Raw genomic sequence first — 17,497 nt, forward strand, 5'->3', positions numbered from 1 at the left:
TCCATTGGTATTTATTTGATTTCAATAAGAATGGTACAAAAATGAAATCGGATTTGCAAAACTCAATTTTAGCCATTATTTCTGTTACATTTCCCTGAAAGGCTTTTTAAAAAAGATTTTATTTACTCATGAATGACACACACAGAGAGAGGCAGAGACAAAGGCAGAGGGAGAAGCAAGCTATGCGATGTGAGACTCAAACTCAGGCTCCCAGGACCCTGGGATCAGGACCTGAGCCAAAGGCAGATGCTCAACCACTGAGCCACCCAGGTGCCCCTCCCTGAAAGGCTTTTAATTGAGCTACTAACAAATAGCTAAATTTATTGGCTTGAGTCTAACCTAAATTACATAAGATAATCTATATTAAAATAACCCTTTAAAAGAGCTAATGAAAAATAAATAAATAAAAAATAAAAGAGCTAATGATGATTTTCTACCTACCATATGTCAGACTGTGCTTTTTGCTTTATGTTTACATACATAATCTTTATGACCACCCTCTGGAGAAGGTATATACATGTATATATATACATATGTACACACACACACACACATATATATATATATATATATATATATATATTCTCTAGCTATGATATGCAGGGGTGTTTTATTAGGGTCTAATTATTTAATAATAAACCTCAACAAGGGAAAAAATCCAAACATTCTTCACTTTTCTTTAATTGCCTATTACTGATTTTTTTCCCTGTGGATTCATCAAAACTATGGCTCTTTACTTCTTATGCAATAAAGTCAAGATCCCTGGGTCTGATATTCAAGACCCTCGACAGTCTGACCCCTACCTTTTACTACTTTCACAGTATTTTATCCATCACCATCCCTGGAGATTAATGTCTCCTCTTATTTCCAAAACGTTCGTTGTCTGTACTTCTCATTTGGCACTTAGTATAGCCATGTTTTATTGTTGTTTATCTTGTTTGCATGTGTAATCTCTCCCAAATAGTCGTTCAGCTTCTCAAGGTCAAAACCCATGTCATAACTGTTGGTTACTAGCATTGCGTAAAGTCATGACCTACATGTAGTAAGCTCTTATTAACTGTGATTTTTTTTCTTTTTCAAGTTTTTTTTTTTTGAAAGAAATAGGGTTTTTATTTTATTTATTTATTCATGACGGGGGGGCAGAGACACAGGCAGAGGGAGAAGCAGGCTTCACGCAGGGAGTCCGATGTGGGACTCGATCCGGGGTCTCCAGGATCACGCCCTGAGCTAAAAGCAGCGCTAAACTGCTGAGCCACCCGGGCTGCCCCTTTTTAAAGTTTTTATTTAAGTTCCAGTTAGTCAACATACAGAGTAATATTAGTTTCAGGCCAAGAATTTAGTGATTCATCACTTACATACAACACCCTGTGCTCATCACTATAAGTGCCTTACATAGTACCCATCACCCATTTAACCCATCCCCTGCCCACCTCCTATCTAGTAACCCTCAGTCTGTTCTTTATAGTTAAGAGTCTGTTTTCTCTTTCTTTCTCCTGTGTTCATCTGTGTTGTTTCTTAAATTTCACATATGAGTGAAATCATATATTTGTCTTTCTCTGACAGACTTATTTTGCTTAGCATAATACTCTCTAGCTCCATCCACATCGTTATAAATAGTAAGATTTGATTCTTTTTGATGGCTGAGTAATATTCCACTATATATGTATGTACATACACACACACACACACAAAGATATATACCACTTCTTTATTCATTCATCAGTCAATGGATATTTTGGCTCTTTCCATAATTTGGCTATTGTTGATAATGCTGCTATAAACATCAAGGTGCATGTATCCCTTCCAATCAGTATTTTCATATCCTTTGGGTAAATACCTAGGTAGTGCAATTGGTAGATCGTAGAGTAGTTCTATTTTTAACTTTTTGAGGGACTTCCATATTATTTTCCAGAGTGCAATGGAAAATATTGGAATATTGGAATATATTCATATTCAAATATGAATATTTGCCATTCCCACTGGCAATGTAAGAGGGTTCCCCTTTCTCCACATCCTCACTAACACCTGTTGTTTCCAGCGTTAATTTTAGCTACTCTGTCAAGTGTGAGGTAGTATCTCATTGTAGTTTTAATTTGTATTTCCCTGATGGTCAGTGATGTTGTGCATCTTTTCATGCATCTGTTGGCTATTTTTATGTCTTCTTTGGAAAAATATCCATTCATGTCTTCTTAACTGGATTATTTGCTTTTTGGATGTTGAGTTTGATAAGTCCTTTATAGATTGTGGATACTAACCCTTTATCAGATATGTTGTTTGCAGATATATTCTGCCATTCCATAGCCTGACTTTTAGTTTTGATTATTTCCTTTGCTGTGCAGCACCTTTTTATTTTGGTGTAGCCCTAATAGTTTATTTTTGCTTTTGTTCCTCTTGCCTCAGGAGATACATCTATAAAGAAGTTGCCACAACTGATGTCAAAGAGGTTACTGCCTGTGCTATCTTCTAGGATTTTTATGATTTTCAGTTTCCCATTTAGGTCTTTCATCCGTTTTGAATTTATTTTTGTGTATGGTGTAAGAAAGTGGTCCAGATACATTCTTTTACATGTTGCTGTCCAATTTTCCTGACACCATTTGTTGAAGACACTGTCTTTTTTCCATTGGATATTCTTTCTTGCTGTGTTAAAGATTAGTTGACCATATAGTTGTAGGTTCATTTCTGGGTTTCCTATTCTGTTTCATTGATCTATGTGTCTATTTTTGTGCCAGTACCACACTGTCTTGATCACTACAGCTTTATAATATAACTTGAAGTCTGAAATTGTGTTGCCTCCAGGTTTGCTTTTCTTTTTCAAGATAGCTTCGCCTATTTGGAATCTTTTATGGTTCCATACAAACTTTAGAATTGTCTGTCAAAAATGCTGGTGGTATTTTGATAGGGATTGCAATAAATCTGTAGATTGCCTTGGGAAGTATAGACATTTTAACAATTTTTGTTCTTTCTAATCCATGAGCATGGAATGATTTTCAATTTCTTTGTGTCATCTCCAATTTTTTAGTGTTTTATAGCTTTCAGAGTACAAATCTTTTACAAAATATGAAACAATTCACAAATTTTGCATGTCATCCTTGCTGAGGGGCCAAACTAACCGTCTCTGTGTCATTCCAATTTTAGTATATATGCTGCTGAAGCGAGTATTGTCTATTAATGATTTTTTTTAAAAGTCCAATCTTCTCGATATTCTTCATGGTTTGAGAGATGCATATCTATTCTCTTTTTAGTCTCTATATTTGCAGACTGAGTTTTTATTATTTTAATCCATCTGCATGTATATATTCATTGCTTTTCTCTGACTGGCTTTCAGTTCTATATTTCTCCTTTCATTCTTTCAACCTTCAAATAAAGATTCTGCTGAGTACCCTAATGGTGTGGAAGGAGGATGAAGAAGAAATCAAGAATCTGGTTAACCTGTAAACTGGATTAGTCCTTAAATTACTAAGAATCTATTGCAGTACTAACAGTATGGTGCTAAAAATTAAATCTATCTATTTTTCCAATCAATCAAGTGACTCAGAAGTTCTAAGAAAGATAGGAAATAGAGAAAAAATAGGGTGGATATGGCAGACCAACTATAGTCCTCTGTCCTAACATTTCTTTTTTTAATTTAAATTCAATTAATTAACATATAGTGTATTATTAGTTTCAGAGGTAGAGTTTAGTGATTCATCGCTTGTGTGCTTGTTACATCAAGTGCTCTCCTTAATGCCCATCACCCAGTTACCCCATCCTCCCAACCACCTACCCTCCAGCAACCCTCAGTTTATTTCCTATAGTTCAGAGTCTCTAATGGTTTGTCTTCCTCTCTGATTTCATCTTATTTTATTTTCCCCTCCCTTCCCCTATGATCATTTGTTTTGTTTCTTAAATTCCACATATGAGTGAAACCATATGATAATTATCTTTCTCTAGTTGACTTACTTTGCTTAACATAATACCCTCTAGTTCCATCCATGTCGTTGCAAATGGTAAGATTTCGTTTTTTTGATGGCTGAGTAATATTCTATTGTATGTATATACCACATCTTCTTTATCCATTCATCTGCTGATGAATCCACCCATCTGCTGATGGACATCTGGGTTCTTTCCATATTTTGGTTATTGTGGACATTGCTGCTTTAAACATTGGTGTACAGGTGCCCCTTTGAATCACTATGTTTGTATTCTTTGGATAAATAGCTATAGTGCAATTGCTGGGTTGTAGGGTAGCTCTATTTTTAACTTTTTGAGGAACCTCCATATTGTTTTCCAGAGTGGGTATACTAGCTTGCATTCCCACCAAGTATGTGAGAGGGTTCACCTTTCTCTCCACCCTTATCAAAATCTGTTTGTTTCCTGATTTGTTAATTGTAGCCATTCTGACTAGTATGAGGTGGAGTCTCATTGTGGTTTTGGTTTGTAATTCCCTGATGCTGAGTGATGTTGAGCATTTTTTCATGTGTCTGTCGGCAATTTGTATATCTTCTTTGGAGAAATGCCTGTCCGTGTCTTCTGCCCATTTTTTGACTGGATTATTTATTTTGGGGGGTTTGAGGTTGATTAAGTTCCTTATAGATTTTTGGATAAAAGGTTAGTACCTTTTATCTGGTAAGACATTTGCAAATATCTTCTCCCATTCCGTAAGTTGTTTTTTAGTTTTGTTGACTGGTTCATTTGCTGGGCAAAAGCTTTTTATCTTAAGTCACAATAGTTCATTCTTGCTTTTGTTTCCCTGGCCTTTGTTCCAAGGGTGGTTCAACATGAGCATATCAATGTGATATACCATATTAGTAAAAGAAAGGACAAGAACCATATGATCCTCTCAATAGATGCAGAAAAAGCATTTGACAAAGTACAGCATCCTTTCTTGATTAAAACTCTACACAGTGTATGGATAGAGGGAACATACTTCAATATTATAAAGGCCATGTATGAAAAAACCCACAGCGAATATCATCCTCAATGGGGAAAAACTGAGAGCTTTTCCCCTAAGGTCAGGTACATGACAGGGATGTCCACTCTCACCACTGCTGTTCAACATAGTACTGGAAGTCCTAGCCTCATTAATCAGACATTAAAAAGAAATAAAAGGCTCCAAATCGGCAAAAAAAGAAGTCAAACTTTCACTCTTCACAGATGACATGATATCCTATGTTGAAAACCCAAAAGACTCCACCCCAAAATTGCTAGAACTCATACAGGAATTCAGCAAAGCGGCGGGTTATAAAAATCAATTCACAGAAGTCAACTGCATTTCTATACACTAACAATGTCCTAACATTTCTGATGACTAGCTGAGGAAGCCACAGACAGCCTAATGAATCTTAGTCCTTCAGCCATGAAGAACCTCCTGCATCACATTCTCAGTGGCAAGGAGTTTGGAGTGGAACGAAGTGGTAAGATTTAGTTACAGCATTTCCATTTTAGAGTGTTAGTTTTGTCTCATTGATTTTAAAATATGTTTCTTTTATCAGAGGAACCTTTCCCCCAACTAAATAGAACCTCAATATATGAAACAGTTAAAAGCAAAGCTGTCTTCTGTAACAAGATTTGGAAACTACTCTATGTCTCTTTTTTCTCCTTAAATGATATATCATCAAAGTAGATTACTATCATGTTTTGCTTTGAACTGTTCTATCTATTCCTTTACATTATCCTAAATCCCTACTGTAGGACAACAAACAAGCCCATCATTTGGAACTTTTTTTGTATTCCATTTGGCAGTAATTCAGTAGCAATTACAGTGGTATGTCTATGAATATGTAGCTGTTACAGTGCATCTGATATATCTTTTTACCTTTGAATTCAGATACATCTTGGGGTCCATCAAAAATTAAGCCTACACCTGCACTTGGTGGTTTGGCAGTGGTATTTGATATCAAGTATCTAAAACGGGGCAAATGAAAAAGGTCATGCTCAACTTTTAGGCTTAGGATAAATAAATACTTAATGTCAGATGAATGGATATTAGACCCTAGAGTGGTAACGGAAAGTTATAAAGCAGTTCTTCTTCAGCCTTACTGTGCATAAGAATCACTTGGGGAACTTGCTAAAATGCAAACTGATTCAGTAGGCCTGGAGTGTGACCCAAGATTCTACTAACAAAATCCTAGGTGATGCTGATGCTGCTGGTCTGTGGACCACACTTTGAATAACAAGGTTGTAGTTGATTAGTTGTATTTTATTATTATTAACCTAAAAGGAGGACATATATCTAAGTCTTTTAAGCATGGTGGAGAAAGTAATTTGAACCTGATTATCCTCTCACTTTCTGTTTAATCTGTCGTGCTATGTAGTTCGTCCCACTGATTCAAATGTTAGCCCTGCTATTTCTATCCATGAGATTGGTGCTGTTGGAGCAACCAAAACAGAACGAACTGGAATAATGCAATTAAAAAGTGAGATAAAGCAGGTAAGACATCTTGGGCTATCTTGAAAGATTAGCTGGGATATTGTCATGCTTAACATTCTTTTGAAATCAGACTTTGTTGGGATCGTGTATTTTTTTCACATCCTGCATTTAATTGGAGCCATTTCTTTTTCAGGTGGAATTTCGTAGACTATCTGTCTCAACTGAGAGTCAGGTGAAACAACTAGGGATCCTTTAACATAATTTAACCTGCCTTTATTCTATATAACATGCATGAGCCCATGGCCTTTTTACAAATAAGATAACAAACTACACAGTAGCTTGTTTGATTCTCTTTTGTAGTATTCATTTTATGGATAGCTTTCCTTTTCTGGACCAAACTATTTTGCTAATTTTAGGAGGAAAGTAATTTGTTTTTGATAACAAGAAGTTGTTCCTCTTTTTAGAATTAACATATAATTTTGGAATTAATTTTCTTTATGAAACTAGACTCCAATTCCTTGCTTTTAAGAACAGATACTAGGGAAAACCCCAGGATAGGGGAGGGACTTTTAAAAACTCTACTTTCAGGTCCTGTCCTCAAATTAGATTTTTATCATTGTCATGATAGAGGTATACAAAAGGTGTACGGACACATACAGGAAAAAACATCTAAGTCAGTCTGGGAGTTGGTGGGAGTCATCAAACATCATACTGTAGCCTAGTCACTACTTTTTCACTATGGATGAAAATAGGCAAATTATTATGCTCTACAAAGAAATACTTAATATAAACCTCCATAACTTCTTTCAAAACTCTGGGAAACGTGATTTCAGAGTATCTAAGCTGAGAAGGTACTGATTTGGTCTCCCCTAGTAGCACTTCTTATGAAAATCTTAAAACTACTCCTCCTGCCTTCAAAATTAATTTATGGTAGCTTGAAGAATTGAAGCACATCTGGAAGAGGAGAGACAAAATGGAAAGTTTGTTTGTTTGGGGTTTTGTAGTAGTCAGAACCATTTAGGACAAGAATGAGACCAATGCTTGAAGTTCAATTTGAAGAAAAGTTTTCATATTTATATTATGCAAGGGCAAGAACTGAATGGAATAAGAAAGGGCCTTGTAATAGAAAAATGTTCATCACTCCAGGTTTTTTCGCAGATAATTTGGATAATCTGAACATTTTCCAATCTGAAAGGTGAAAGAACTGTGCCTCATACTAAAGAGTTAAACTGATACTGTTGGTAAACAATCCTTGTTTTGGCTGAAGATGATTGGCTAAACATTTCCAGTTGTTTAGAGTTGCACAGTATTACTTACAAGTTCATTATATATTTAGAACTTGAAGTCTGTGTTCCCAGCTAGATTACTATGATATTAAGAACTTGACCTATCCAGCTATATCATTTAATTCTTTTTTTTTTACACATCCACTATCTATAGGACTTCAAGAAAGCCCAAATCATTAAGAATGTAATTTAGAGGATTGAAGGCCGTAAATTTTCATTACTTTCTAATTTCTAATTATTGGTTTCCACACTTACCTGCCTCTCTGATATTTTATGTTGTTCTAAATCTTTGTCTTGGGCAGCCTGGTGGCTCAGCAGTTTAGCACCGCTTTCAGCCCAGGGCCTGATCCTGGAGACCTGGGATCGAGTCCCACGTCGGGTTCCCTGCATGGAGCCTGCTTCTCCCTCTGCCTGTGTCTCTGACTCTTTCTGTGTGTGTCTCTCACGAATAAATAAAATCTTTTAAAAAATAAATAAATCCTCGTCTCTACCACTCACCAATTCCCTTTTTTCTGATCATGGAAAACATATTTTTAAAGGAAGGGTTTTTTTACCCTTTACCATGACTTCTATCTAGAGTAAGGCTCTTTCATCAGCTTTTTAAATATCATACTGGCTAGTTACTTGAATTATCTGTAATTTTACTCTACTAATAACTTTTTAAAACACAAAAAAATGTTTGCCTTGCCTCATCACTCTTAAAATCTTATTTTCTCAATTTTTTTTATAGTCCAATGGTGGTCATCCCTTGGGTATAGATTTGATGTCACCGTCTTTTCTGGTAACTGCTGTTATATTATATACCAATCACAAGTGCTTTGAGTGTGCTGTTATATAATTCATGCCATACCCTGACTGAAAAAGAAAACAAATGAATCAAAAACTAAAATAAGTATAAATCAACTTCATGTATAGAGGTAAAATCTTTCCATTTGTTTTCCCAAAAGGGCAAGGAAGGCAGTTCAACTCCAGCCTCTTTTCCATTTCAGAAAGCAAAATTCAATTTATTAAGTATTTGTTAGGTGTCTGTTTATGCATTTATTCTTTCAACTAATTAATTGCATGCCTACTATGTGCCAGGCACTGTACTAGATGGTATCAGCATCCCCTGGGAACTTCTTAGAAATGTAAAATCTTGTTCCCCACCCTAGGCCTACTGGATCAGAAAGGCATGAGTGAGGCCTAGCAATCTGTGTTTCAATATGCTTTCTAGGTGATTCTCATGCACCTTTAAGTTTGAAAACCACTGGATTAGCTATTATTCTGATTATTAATTTGTTTAGTAAATATTAATTGACTAACAATTTTATGCCAGGCACTGGAAATAAAATAGGGAACAAAGCACATATGGTCCTTTCCCTCATGAAGTTTACATTTTAGGAAGACTGATCTTGGATTAAATTTCCTTGGTTTAAAGTAATGATTTCTTAAATCAATTTCTTAAACTGAAGAGATTAAGGCAACTCCAACTTTGGTCTTTCTTTTTTTTTTTAAGATTGTATTAGCTCTCATGGGTCCCTTGAATTTCCATATGAATGTTAGGATAAGCTTGTCAATTTCTGCAAAGAACCCAATTGGAATTATGATGAAGATTGTGTTCAATCTGTAGATAAATTTCAAGAGTATTGCCATCTTAACAATGTTAAGTCTTCTGACCTATCAACCTGGGATATCTTTCCATTTATTTAGGTCTTTAAATTCTTTCAACATGACTTACAGTTTTCAGAGTATGTGTTTTACACTTCTTTTGTTAAATTTATTCCTAAGTATTTTATTCTTTCAGATGCTATTTTAAATGAAATTGTTTTCTTAATTTCATTTTCAGACTGTTGATTGCTACTATTTAGAAATACAATTGGTTTTTATATTGATCTTATATTGTGCAATTTTACTGAACTCATTTATTAGTTCTAATTGTTTTTCCATGAATTCCTTCTATATATGATCATGTCATCTGCAGATGTAGTTTTACTTCTTCCTTTCCATCCTGGATGATTTTTATTTCTTTTCTTGCTTAATAGCATTGGATAGAACCTCCAGTGCAATGCTGATTAAAAGTAGCAAGAGTAAAAAACTTTTTTTTGGAGAGTAAGAGAGAGCACACGTTGGGGGTGAGGGAGGAGGGGCAGAGGGAGAGAGAGAAAGAAAGAGAGAGAGAATCTTAAGCAGGTGCCCTCCATGCCCGACATGGAGCCTAACACAGGGCTTGATTTCACGACCCTGAGATCATGACCTGAGCCAAAATCAAAAGTTGGATGCCTTTTTTTTTTTTTAAAGTTGGATGCTTACCTGACTAATCCATCCAGGCATAATAGAAGCATTTATAACGTAAATTTCTCTTTAAGCACTGTTTTAGTGCATCCCTTAAGTTTTGATATGTTGTATTTTCATTTTCATTTATCTCAGAGTGTCATCAAATTTTCCTTGTGATTTCCTTCTTAAGTCACCAGTTATTTAGATGTGTATTGTCTAATTTCCACATATTTGTAAATTTCCTAAATGTCCTTCTGTTACTGATTTCTAAATTTAATTTCATTGTAGTCAGAGAACATGCTTTGTCTGATTTCAATTCTTTTAATTTGATTGAGGCTTGTCTTATAGCCCATAAAAGCAACAAACTAAACCATAGACCAGCTAGAAGTTTAACAGAGAGATAACCAAGGAAGGAGACACCTAAGAACCTCCCAGATGATCAGTATTTTTATGGCTCTTTTGTAAGTATCACTAGATTGCTTTCTAAAAGGATGGTACCAGTTTACGTTGTTTCTAGCTATTCAGAGGTCTACTGCTTCACTGTGACTTATTTATCTTGGGTATTATACTTAATATGTGGTTTCTAATTCTAGCGTGTTCATTATTCACCATGCCTATAATACTTTATCAGAGGAACAGAGATGACTTTTGCTTTCTATTCTTTCCTCTCCTCTTCTCCCAAGTCGCCTGGACCATCTGTGGCTCCAAGTATTGGGTCCTTTCCTAGTGCATATGGTCAACAGACATCTAAAGATCGTCAAGGTCAGTGGCAACGCCGAAGGCGGCTAGATGGAGCACTGAACAGAGTCCCAGTTGGATTTTATCAAAAAGTATGGAAAGTTTTACAGAAGGTGAGCATAACACATTGCAGATGTCTATTTATTTTCCCCCTTGATATCTTCAGTCTCCTTGGCTGAAATATGACATGACTGTGACATCACTACAATTATGTAAATGTCATATACTCCTATGGACAAAGCCTAGAAAAAGACCTAATCAATGAAGTTGATTTGTTATTTTGATATTATGTAAGACTTAGTCTTTTTTATATTATTGTTTATAAATTAGATTTCAAAAATCATCACTTCTCTGCTTTTGGCCATAGTTGAACATTGTTGGATACTGTGATACATTTGCTCTGTATCAAATTTGGTGACAAAGAGCCCACTTTTTGTAGCTATTGTAGAGTGGAAAATGTTATTTGTAGCAATGCTCTGATGCTATTGTAAAATGACTGTGGTATCGTGGGAGCTAGTGTAAGAAGGCTTAACTTCTATTTTTTCTTGGATGAAAACTACTAAATAAATGCAAGATCATAATGATGCTAATGGTCCGAGGACTCTGTTGGTGTGACCAATTTTTGTTATTCTTTCAAAGGCCTAGTTTGCCAAAGACACTTAAGGGGATGTCACACCACTATGATTGTGACAGTTTTAGAGGGCCAAGAAGACCACTGTACTTGTTCATAGGTTTCATTTATAGTCTCTTAGGTGCCACTTCATCGCCCTTGGCAAGGACCTGAAGAAAATTTCATCCAGGACTTCAAAACCTTTAGTTATGTTTCTCCTTTTAGCACACTGATATTCTTCCAGGTACAGAAACAGGTGATCTTTTAGAAAGGTAAAAGTTGATTCCTCTGACTACCAGCTTTGGCAATCTTCTTTTCTTTCTTTTTTTTTTTTTTTTTTTTTTTTTTTTTTTGCTTTCAGACACTGATTATCTTTTATTTATTTTTTTTTAATTTATTTTTTATTGGTGTTCAATTTACTAACATACAGAATAACCCCCAAGCCCATCACCCATTCACTCCCACCCCCCGCCCTCCTCCCCTTCTACCACCCCTAGTTCGTTTCCCAGAGTTAGCAGTCTTTACTTTCTGTCTCCCTTTCTGATATTTCCCACACATTTCTTCCCCCTTCCCTTATATTCCCTTTCACTATTATTTATATTCCCCAAATGAATGAGAACATATAATGTTTGTCCTTCTCCGACTGACTTACTTCACTCAGCATAATACCCTCCAGTTCCATCCACGTTGAAGCAAATGGTGGGTATTTGTCATTTCTAATAGCTGAGTAATATTCCATTGTATACATAAACCACATCTTCTTTATCCATTCATCTTTCGTTGGACACCGAGGCTCCTTCCACAGTTGGCTATCGTGGCCATAGTAACTTCTTGCAAGATACATCCACGAAGGCAAAAGAAACAAAAGCAAAAATGAACTATTGGGACTTCATCAAGATAAGAAGCTTTTGCACAGCAAAGGATACAGTCAACAAAACTCAAAGACAACCTACAGAATGGGAGAAGATATTTGCAAATGACATATCAGATAAAGGGCTAGTTTCCAAGATCTATAAAGAACTTATCAAACTCAACACCAAAGAAACAAACAATCCAATCATGAAATGGGCAAAAGACATGAACAGAAATCTCACAGAGGAAGACATAGACATGGCCAACATGCACATGAGAAAATGCTCTGCATCACTTGCCATCAGGGAAATACAAATCAAAACCACAATGAGATACCACCTCACACCAGTGAGAATGGGGAAAATTAACAAGGCAGGAAACAACAAATGTTGGAGAGGATGCGGAGAAAAGGGAACCCTCATACACTGTTGGTGGGAATGTGAACTGGTGCAGCCACTCTGGAAAACTGTGTGGAGGTTCTTCAAACAGTTAAAAATATACCTGCCCTACGACCCAGCAATTGCACTGTTGGGGATTTACCCCAAAGATACAAATGCAATGAAACGCCGGGACACCTGCACCCCGATGTTTCTAGCAGCAATGGCCACGATAGCCAAACTGTGGAAGGAGCCTCGGTGTCCAACGAAAGATGAATGGATAAAGAAGATGTGGTTTATGTATACAATGGAATATTACTCAGCTATTAGAAATGACAAATACCCACCATTTGCTTCAACGTGGATGGAACTGGAGGGTATTATGCTGAGTGAAGTAAGTCAGTCGGAGAAGGACAAACATTATATGTTCTCATTCATTTGGGGAATATAAATAATAGTGAAAGGGAAAATAAGGGAAGGGAGAAGAAATGTGTGGGAAATATCAGAAAGGGAGACAGAACGTAAAGACTGCTAACTCTGGGAAACGAACCAGGGGTGGTAGAAGGGGAGGAGGGCGGGGGGTGGGAGTGAATGGGTGACGGGCACTGGGGGTTATTCTCTATGTTAGTAAATTGAACACCAATTAAAAAAAAATAAATAAATCAAAGAGTACTTAAAACTTGCTTTCTTCCGTCTAACTTCTACAGACAGGTAGTTTACCTGTGCAGTGATGCCTGGGCTATCACAATTAGATTCCACAGACATGTAGTAAGTGCTGTTCTACCCCAGATACCATGGAAGGTATCTGTTCTGGTCACTAAGGAGTTTAATCCATACTTATCTTCTTAAACAGGAGCTATGATGCAAACCCAAAATGTGTTATGATAAAGGTGCAAAACCACAAGGCCTTGAGAATATAAGAAAAGGAACATTTAAATATGACTAGGAAGACTGAGTATTTTGTGGCATAATCAAAACCTGAAATGAAATCCTGATGTGAGAGGAAAAACAAATGTCCTCTGCTGTTTCATTCCATTCGTTTTAAAGTATGAATGTAACATAATTACTTTGCACATACATTTGCAGACTAGTAATTCTCTGTGCAAGGACTGTTATTTGGCATATGAAACTTGGGATAGAAGTGTCTGGTACCAGAGTCAGTAAACCTGTGGGATTGGAATCTTTGTCTGTGGCTTAATATATATTGTTTTGATTTATTTGACATCTAAAATGGCAAGTCATTAATTCCTATTGCTTTTTAATAATTGAGTTGATGGTGAGAGAGAAGATAAAATATCATTCATTTGTATATTTCTTGAGCATTTACTGTGCACTGGACACTGTCCTAGCTGCTCACAGCAATACAGTAAAGAACAAAATAGACAACAGTCTCTGTTGTTATGGAATTTACATTCTGCTAGGGAGAGACAAGCAGTAAATAGTAAACATAATAAATAGGTAAATTATGTAGAATGTTAAAAGATGGCAATACTATAGAAAAAAGTACAGTAGGGTGAGGGCATGAAGAATGCTGATGGAGGGACCCTAACTAGAAAAAGCAACTATGCCTGTCTGAAAATGCAGATTTTGAGTTTTATTCAGCCTAAAAATCTTTCTGAAAACCTATTTGTGATGAGTCTGGGACCTAGCATGATATTCTCTCTGGTAGTCTCTGAATGTTTGGGGCTAGCCTCTCCCAGAAGGTAGACTGTCTCTATATCCCTTCCACTCCTTTAAATAGAGGGTAAATCTTGCATGTCTTGTAGTCCAACCCTGCTTATTGCCACATAGTAATCATAACCCCTTGGCAAGGACACTTGGGCTATAGTGCTCTTCACTGGCCTATGATTACTCAGCATCTACCTCATGGAGTACACTTAGAAATACTAAGTGTCTCCTTACAGGCCCCCAGTTGTCAGCATATCCTTGGTGACATCATGTTTTTGCTGTTTTGCAGTGTCATGGACTCTCTGTGGAAGGTTTTGTTCTTCCTTCTTCAACCACTAGAGAGGTGAGATTCTGTCTTTCACATATATGTGATTGATGGTTTGTATAGCTAACGCAGTGATCATTTTTAAAAATAATGGTTCTATGAGTCTAAATAAACATGAAATGCATTGAAGAAAAGAGAGAATGTTCTTTAAAAACAGAATGGGAATATGAGAAAGCAATTATGTATTATATTAATTATATAAGGACAGCCTTGCTTAATGGTTGACTAAATTAGGCTGGTTTATGTGAGTGTTGCCAGAGTTGGAGAGGGCAGACAAGATAGAAATCTAAGAATGGATGACATCTCATGCCCCCATCCTTCTAATCCCCCACTTTTCTCTAGTAAGATGCTTCTAGACTTTTAGATTATGAACTAGTAGTCCTCACCTCTAACTCTGTGCCACAGCAACCTGAGCTCCCAACTCCAATTTAGCAAATTAAAATCTCCAGAGATGGGCCTGAGCATCTGTACTTTAAAAGAAATCCTTAGAATGAGTCTGATTTATAACCATGGTTGGAAAACTTGCTATAAACCACAGACATGTATTATCGGGTGGTTTTATATATTCCTTTTTGCCCAGTCACATAGAAATTATAAAGAAATAGCCTTGGGGCACCTGGATGGCTCAGTAGTTGAGCATCTGCCTTTGGCTTAGGTCGTGATCCCAGGGTCCTAGGATCGAGTCCCGCATCAGGCTCCCCTCGGGGAGCCTGCTTCTCCCTCTGCCTATGTTTCTGCCTTTCTCTCTGTGTATCTCATGAATAAATAAATAAAATCTTCTTAACAAAAAGAAATTGACTTTATACAAAATCAACAGAGGAACTAGAATTAGCAAATTAGGAATAGTAAGATTGGAAAGAAAATTCTCAAAAACACTGGAGTTGTTGCAGATAATGGTTGGAGGGGCGGGTGCAAAAAGCTAATGCTATGCTTCAGGGCTTCACTCTTGCCTGTAAGCCTCTCCTCTAATAAAGAACACTGTGTCCTCTATTTGTCCTTTCTCTGCTTTTAAGCAAGGTTGAAATGTTAATATAATTAATAACAATACATACCTGAATGGTACCTTTAAGAATCTTCAAAGTACCTTCACACATTCTTTAATTTGATCATCAACACAGGTATGTGAGACAGCTAAGGAAGGGATTGTAGTTCCCAGTTTACAGCTAAGGAAACAAATTTAGAGAAATGAATTGTTCAAGGTCATAGGACTAGTAACTGACAAAGATAGGACTTGAACCCTGGTCTTTAAAGTCCAAATCTACAGTTTCACCCTAAAGTCTATACTCACACAATTTTACCAAAAACTATTCCTCAATCCCCTTCACCCTAAAATAACTTATTTCTTCATGCCCATTTTAATCTAGCAGAATATAAATGTTTTTGCATAACTCTAGTCATCATGTAAATACAATTTTAAGTTCTGCTTAAAATTTTCTTTTATGCACAGTTGTCCTACTTATTCTCTTAAATGGCTCTATAAAAACTCAGGAAGTTGCTGTTCCGTGATGTGCCATTATTTACACAACCAGTCCCATGTTTAGATTACTCTCAGTTTTATACTTGTGACTAATGCTGCTATAAATACTCTTGCACATAGGGCTTTTTTCTCTCTTGAATTATTAACTTAGGATGAACTCTCAGAAATAGAACTGTGGGTTAGAGGGCACTAGTGCTTTTATGACTCTTGTTATGCATTGCCAGATTGGCCTTCCAAAGAGATTGAACCAATTTACTCACTCCAGTACTTTAAAGAAGACTGAGCAGCGCTCTTGACTCCAGTGCCTTTACTGCCTTTCAGAAGAGGTGCCTCCTGGATGATGGGCTCTTAGGAATTGATTTTCTGTTTCTCTATCACAGATGACTCCAGGCGAGATTAAATTCTCTGTTCATGTGGAGTCTGTCCTGAATCGTGTACCTCAGCCTGAGTACCGCCAGCTTCTGGTAGAAGCCATCCTTGTCCTCACCATGATGGCAGATATTGAAATTCATAGTATCGGAAGCATCATTGCTGTGGAAAAAATAGTGCATATTGCTAATGACTTGTTCCTTCAAGAACAGGTAGGCAAACTGCAAACCTGTTGTTTTCTCAAAGGGGAATGTAGGACACTAACCTAACTGCATTCAGAACTCTTCACGCAGCCAAAGTCACTTTCTTGTGCCCTCTTACTCATAGCTCTTCTCTGGGCCCTCTTTGTAGTGGCTCTGAACACTGTTTGCAGAAGAAGTGGGCAGTGGGACGACCTCCATCTTTCACCAAGTGTTTTTATGATTGTGTTAGATAGTAAAGTTGCCTGGAACTCTGCAGGAGGTTTCTATGCTTTTCATCATATTTCAATCTTCTTATCCCATGACTTTCTATAGCAAGAAGGACTTAATAAGAGTCTATTGGATAGCATATCCTTTTTGGATTATTAAGGAAAAGAGAAGATTTGATTTTGCCTTGCTTTGGTTTTGTTTTTGCATTTGCTACTAACCTATATAGGAAAATATTAAAGGGAGCCTTTTAATTCTACATTTAAAAAGTTTTTCTCAGTGTACCTTCTTCCAGGAAATTAGCCACATTTAGGAAATGCAAACTATTTAATCAAAAGCTTTCCAAAAGGTTCCTAGATAAAGAATAGGACTACTAAGGTGAAGGGCATGCACTGTTGTCAATAGGAAAATCTCCAAAATATGTAATAGGCATTTCATCCTGTTAGGCACTGTGGGGGCAGTGCAAAAGAAATCAAAATTATTTTGATTTTCCAGGACAGTCCTAATTTTAAATATTCCAGATTGCTGTTAGTCTGTGTAATAGAAAATGTGATTCCTTTTAGGCATGGACTCTAGTCTGTTTGAATTAAGTTGACTTAGAAAGAAATAATAACCAAACACAAGATAAAATAATACATGCCAAAATCAGTAGTACTAGGAAGATTCAGACCAAAGTTCCTCTGGGATGGTTTATAGGTATTAACAATTGACTCTACAACTCGTTTAATAGTTGTGTTTACCTTTCAACAATTTTAAGCAATTAATACTTTTAAAATAATGCCATAG

The 17,497-nt window shown here is 36.5% G+C and overlaps 1 protein-coding gene, 1 long non-coding RNA gene and 1 other non-coding gene across 12 annotated transcripts in view; 1 reads left to right on the top strand and 2 right to left on the bottom strand.

Moving 5' to 3' along the window:
- PHKA1 (phosphorylase kinase regulatory subunit alpha 1) overlaps positions 1–17,497 on the top strand; it is a 179,971-nt gene that overhangs the window by 159,659 nt on the left and 2,815 nt on the right. For 4 of the 10 annotated variants that reach the window (XR_013374803.1, XM_077888630.1, XM_077888627.1 and 1 more), the window contains 7 exons: positions 5,292–5,393; positions 6,294–6,409; positions 6,543–6,581; positions 8,366–8,416; positions 10,572–10,739; positions 14,423–14,476; positions 16,316–16,516. Coding sequence is in view for 7 of the 10 variants with exons in the window: in XM_077888630.1 (XP_077744756.1) it covers positions 5,292–5,393; positions 6,294–6,409; positions 6,543–6,581; positions 8,366–8,416; positions 10,572–10,739; positions 14,423–14,476; positions 16,316–16,516 (731 nt within the window). In the remaining 3 variants the exon portion in view is untranslated. Of the gene's footprint in view, positions 1–5,291; positions 5,394–6,293; positions 6,410–6,542; positions 6,582–8,365; positions 8,417–10,223; positions 10,350–10,571; positions 10,740–14,422; positions 14,477–16,315; positions 16,517–17,497 lie in introns of those variants that run through there. The other 6 variants (XM_077888631.1, XM_077888634.1, XR_013374805.1 and 3 more) reach the window with 5 other exon arrangements.
- On the bottom strand, positions 3,052–3,159 carry LOC144309269 (U6 spliceosomal RNA). The gene has a single exon (XR_013375327.1). It is a non-coding gene; the product is annotated as a U6 spliceosomal RNA (small nuclear RNA).
- LOC144308299 (uncharacterized) lies at positions 11,749–16,533 on the bottom strand. Its single transcript, XR_013374807.1, has 3 exons — positions 16,196–16,533; positions 15,511–15,621; positions 11,749–12,066 (listed from the first exon to the last, which is right to left on the bottom strand). It is a non-coding gene; the product is annotated as an uncharacterized LOC144308299 (long non-coding RNA).

This window comes from Canis aureus, chromosome X (genome assembly GCF_053574225.1).
Source record: "Canis aureus isolate CA01 chromosome X, VMU_Caureus_v.1.0, whole genome shotgun sequence".
Lineage (NCBI taxonomy): Eukaryota > Metazoa > Chordata > Mammalia > Carnivora > Canidae > Canis > Canis aureus.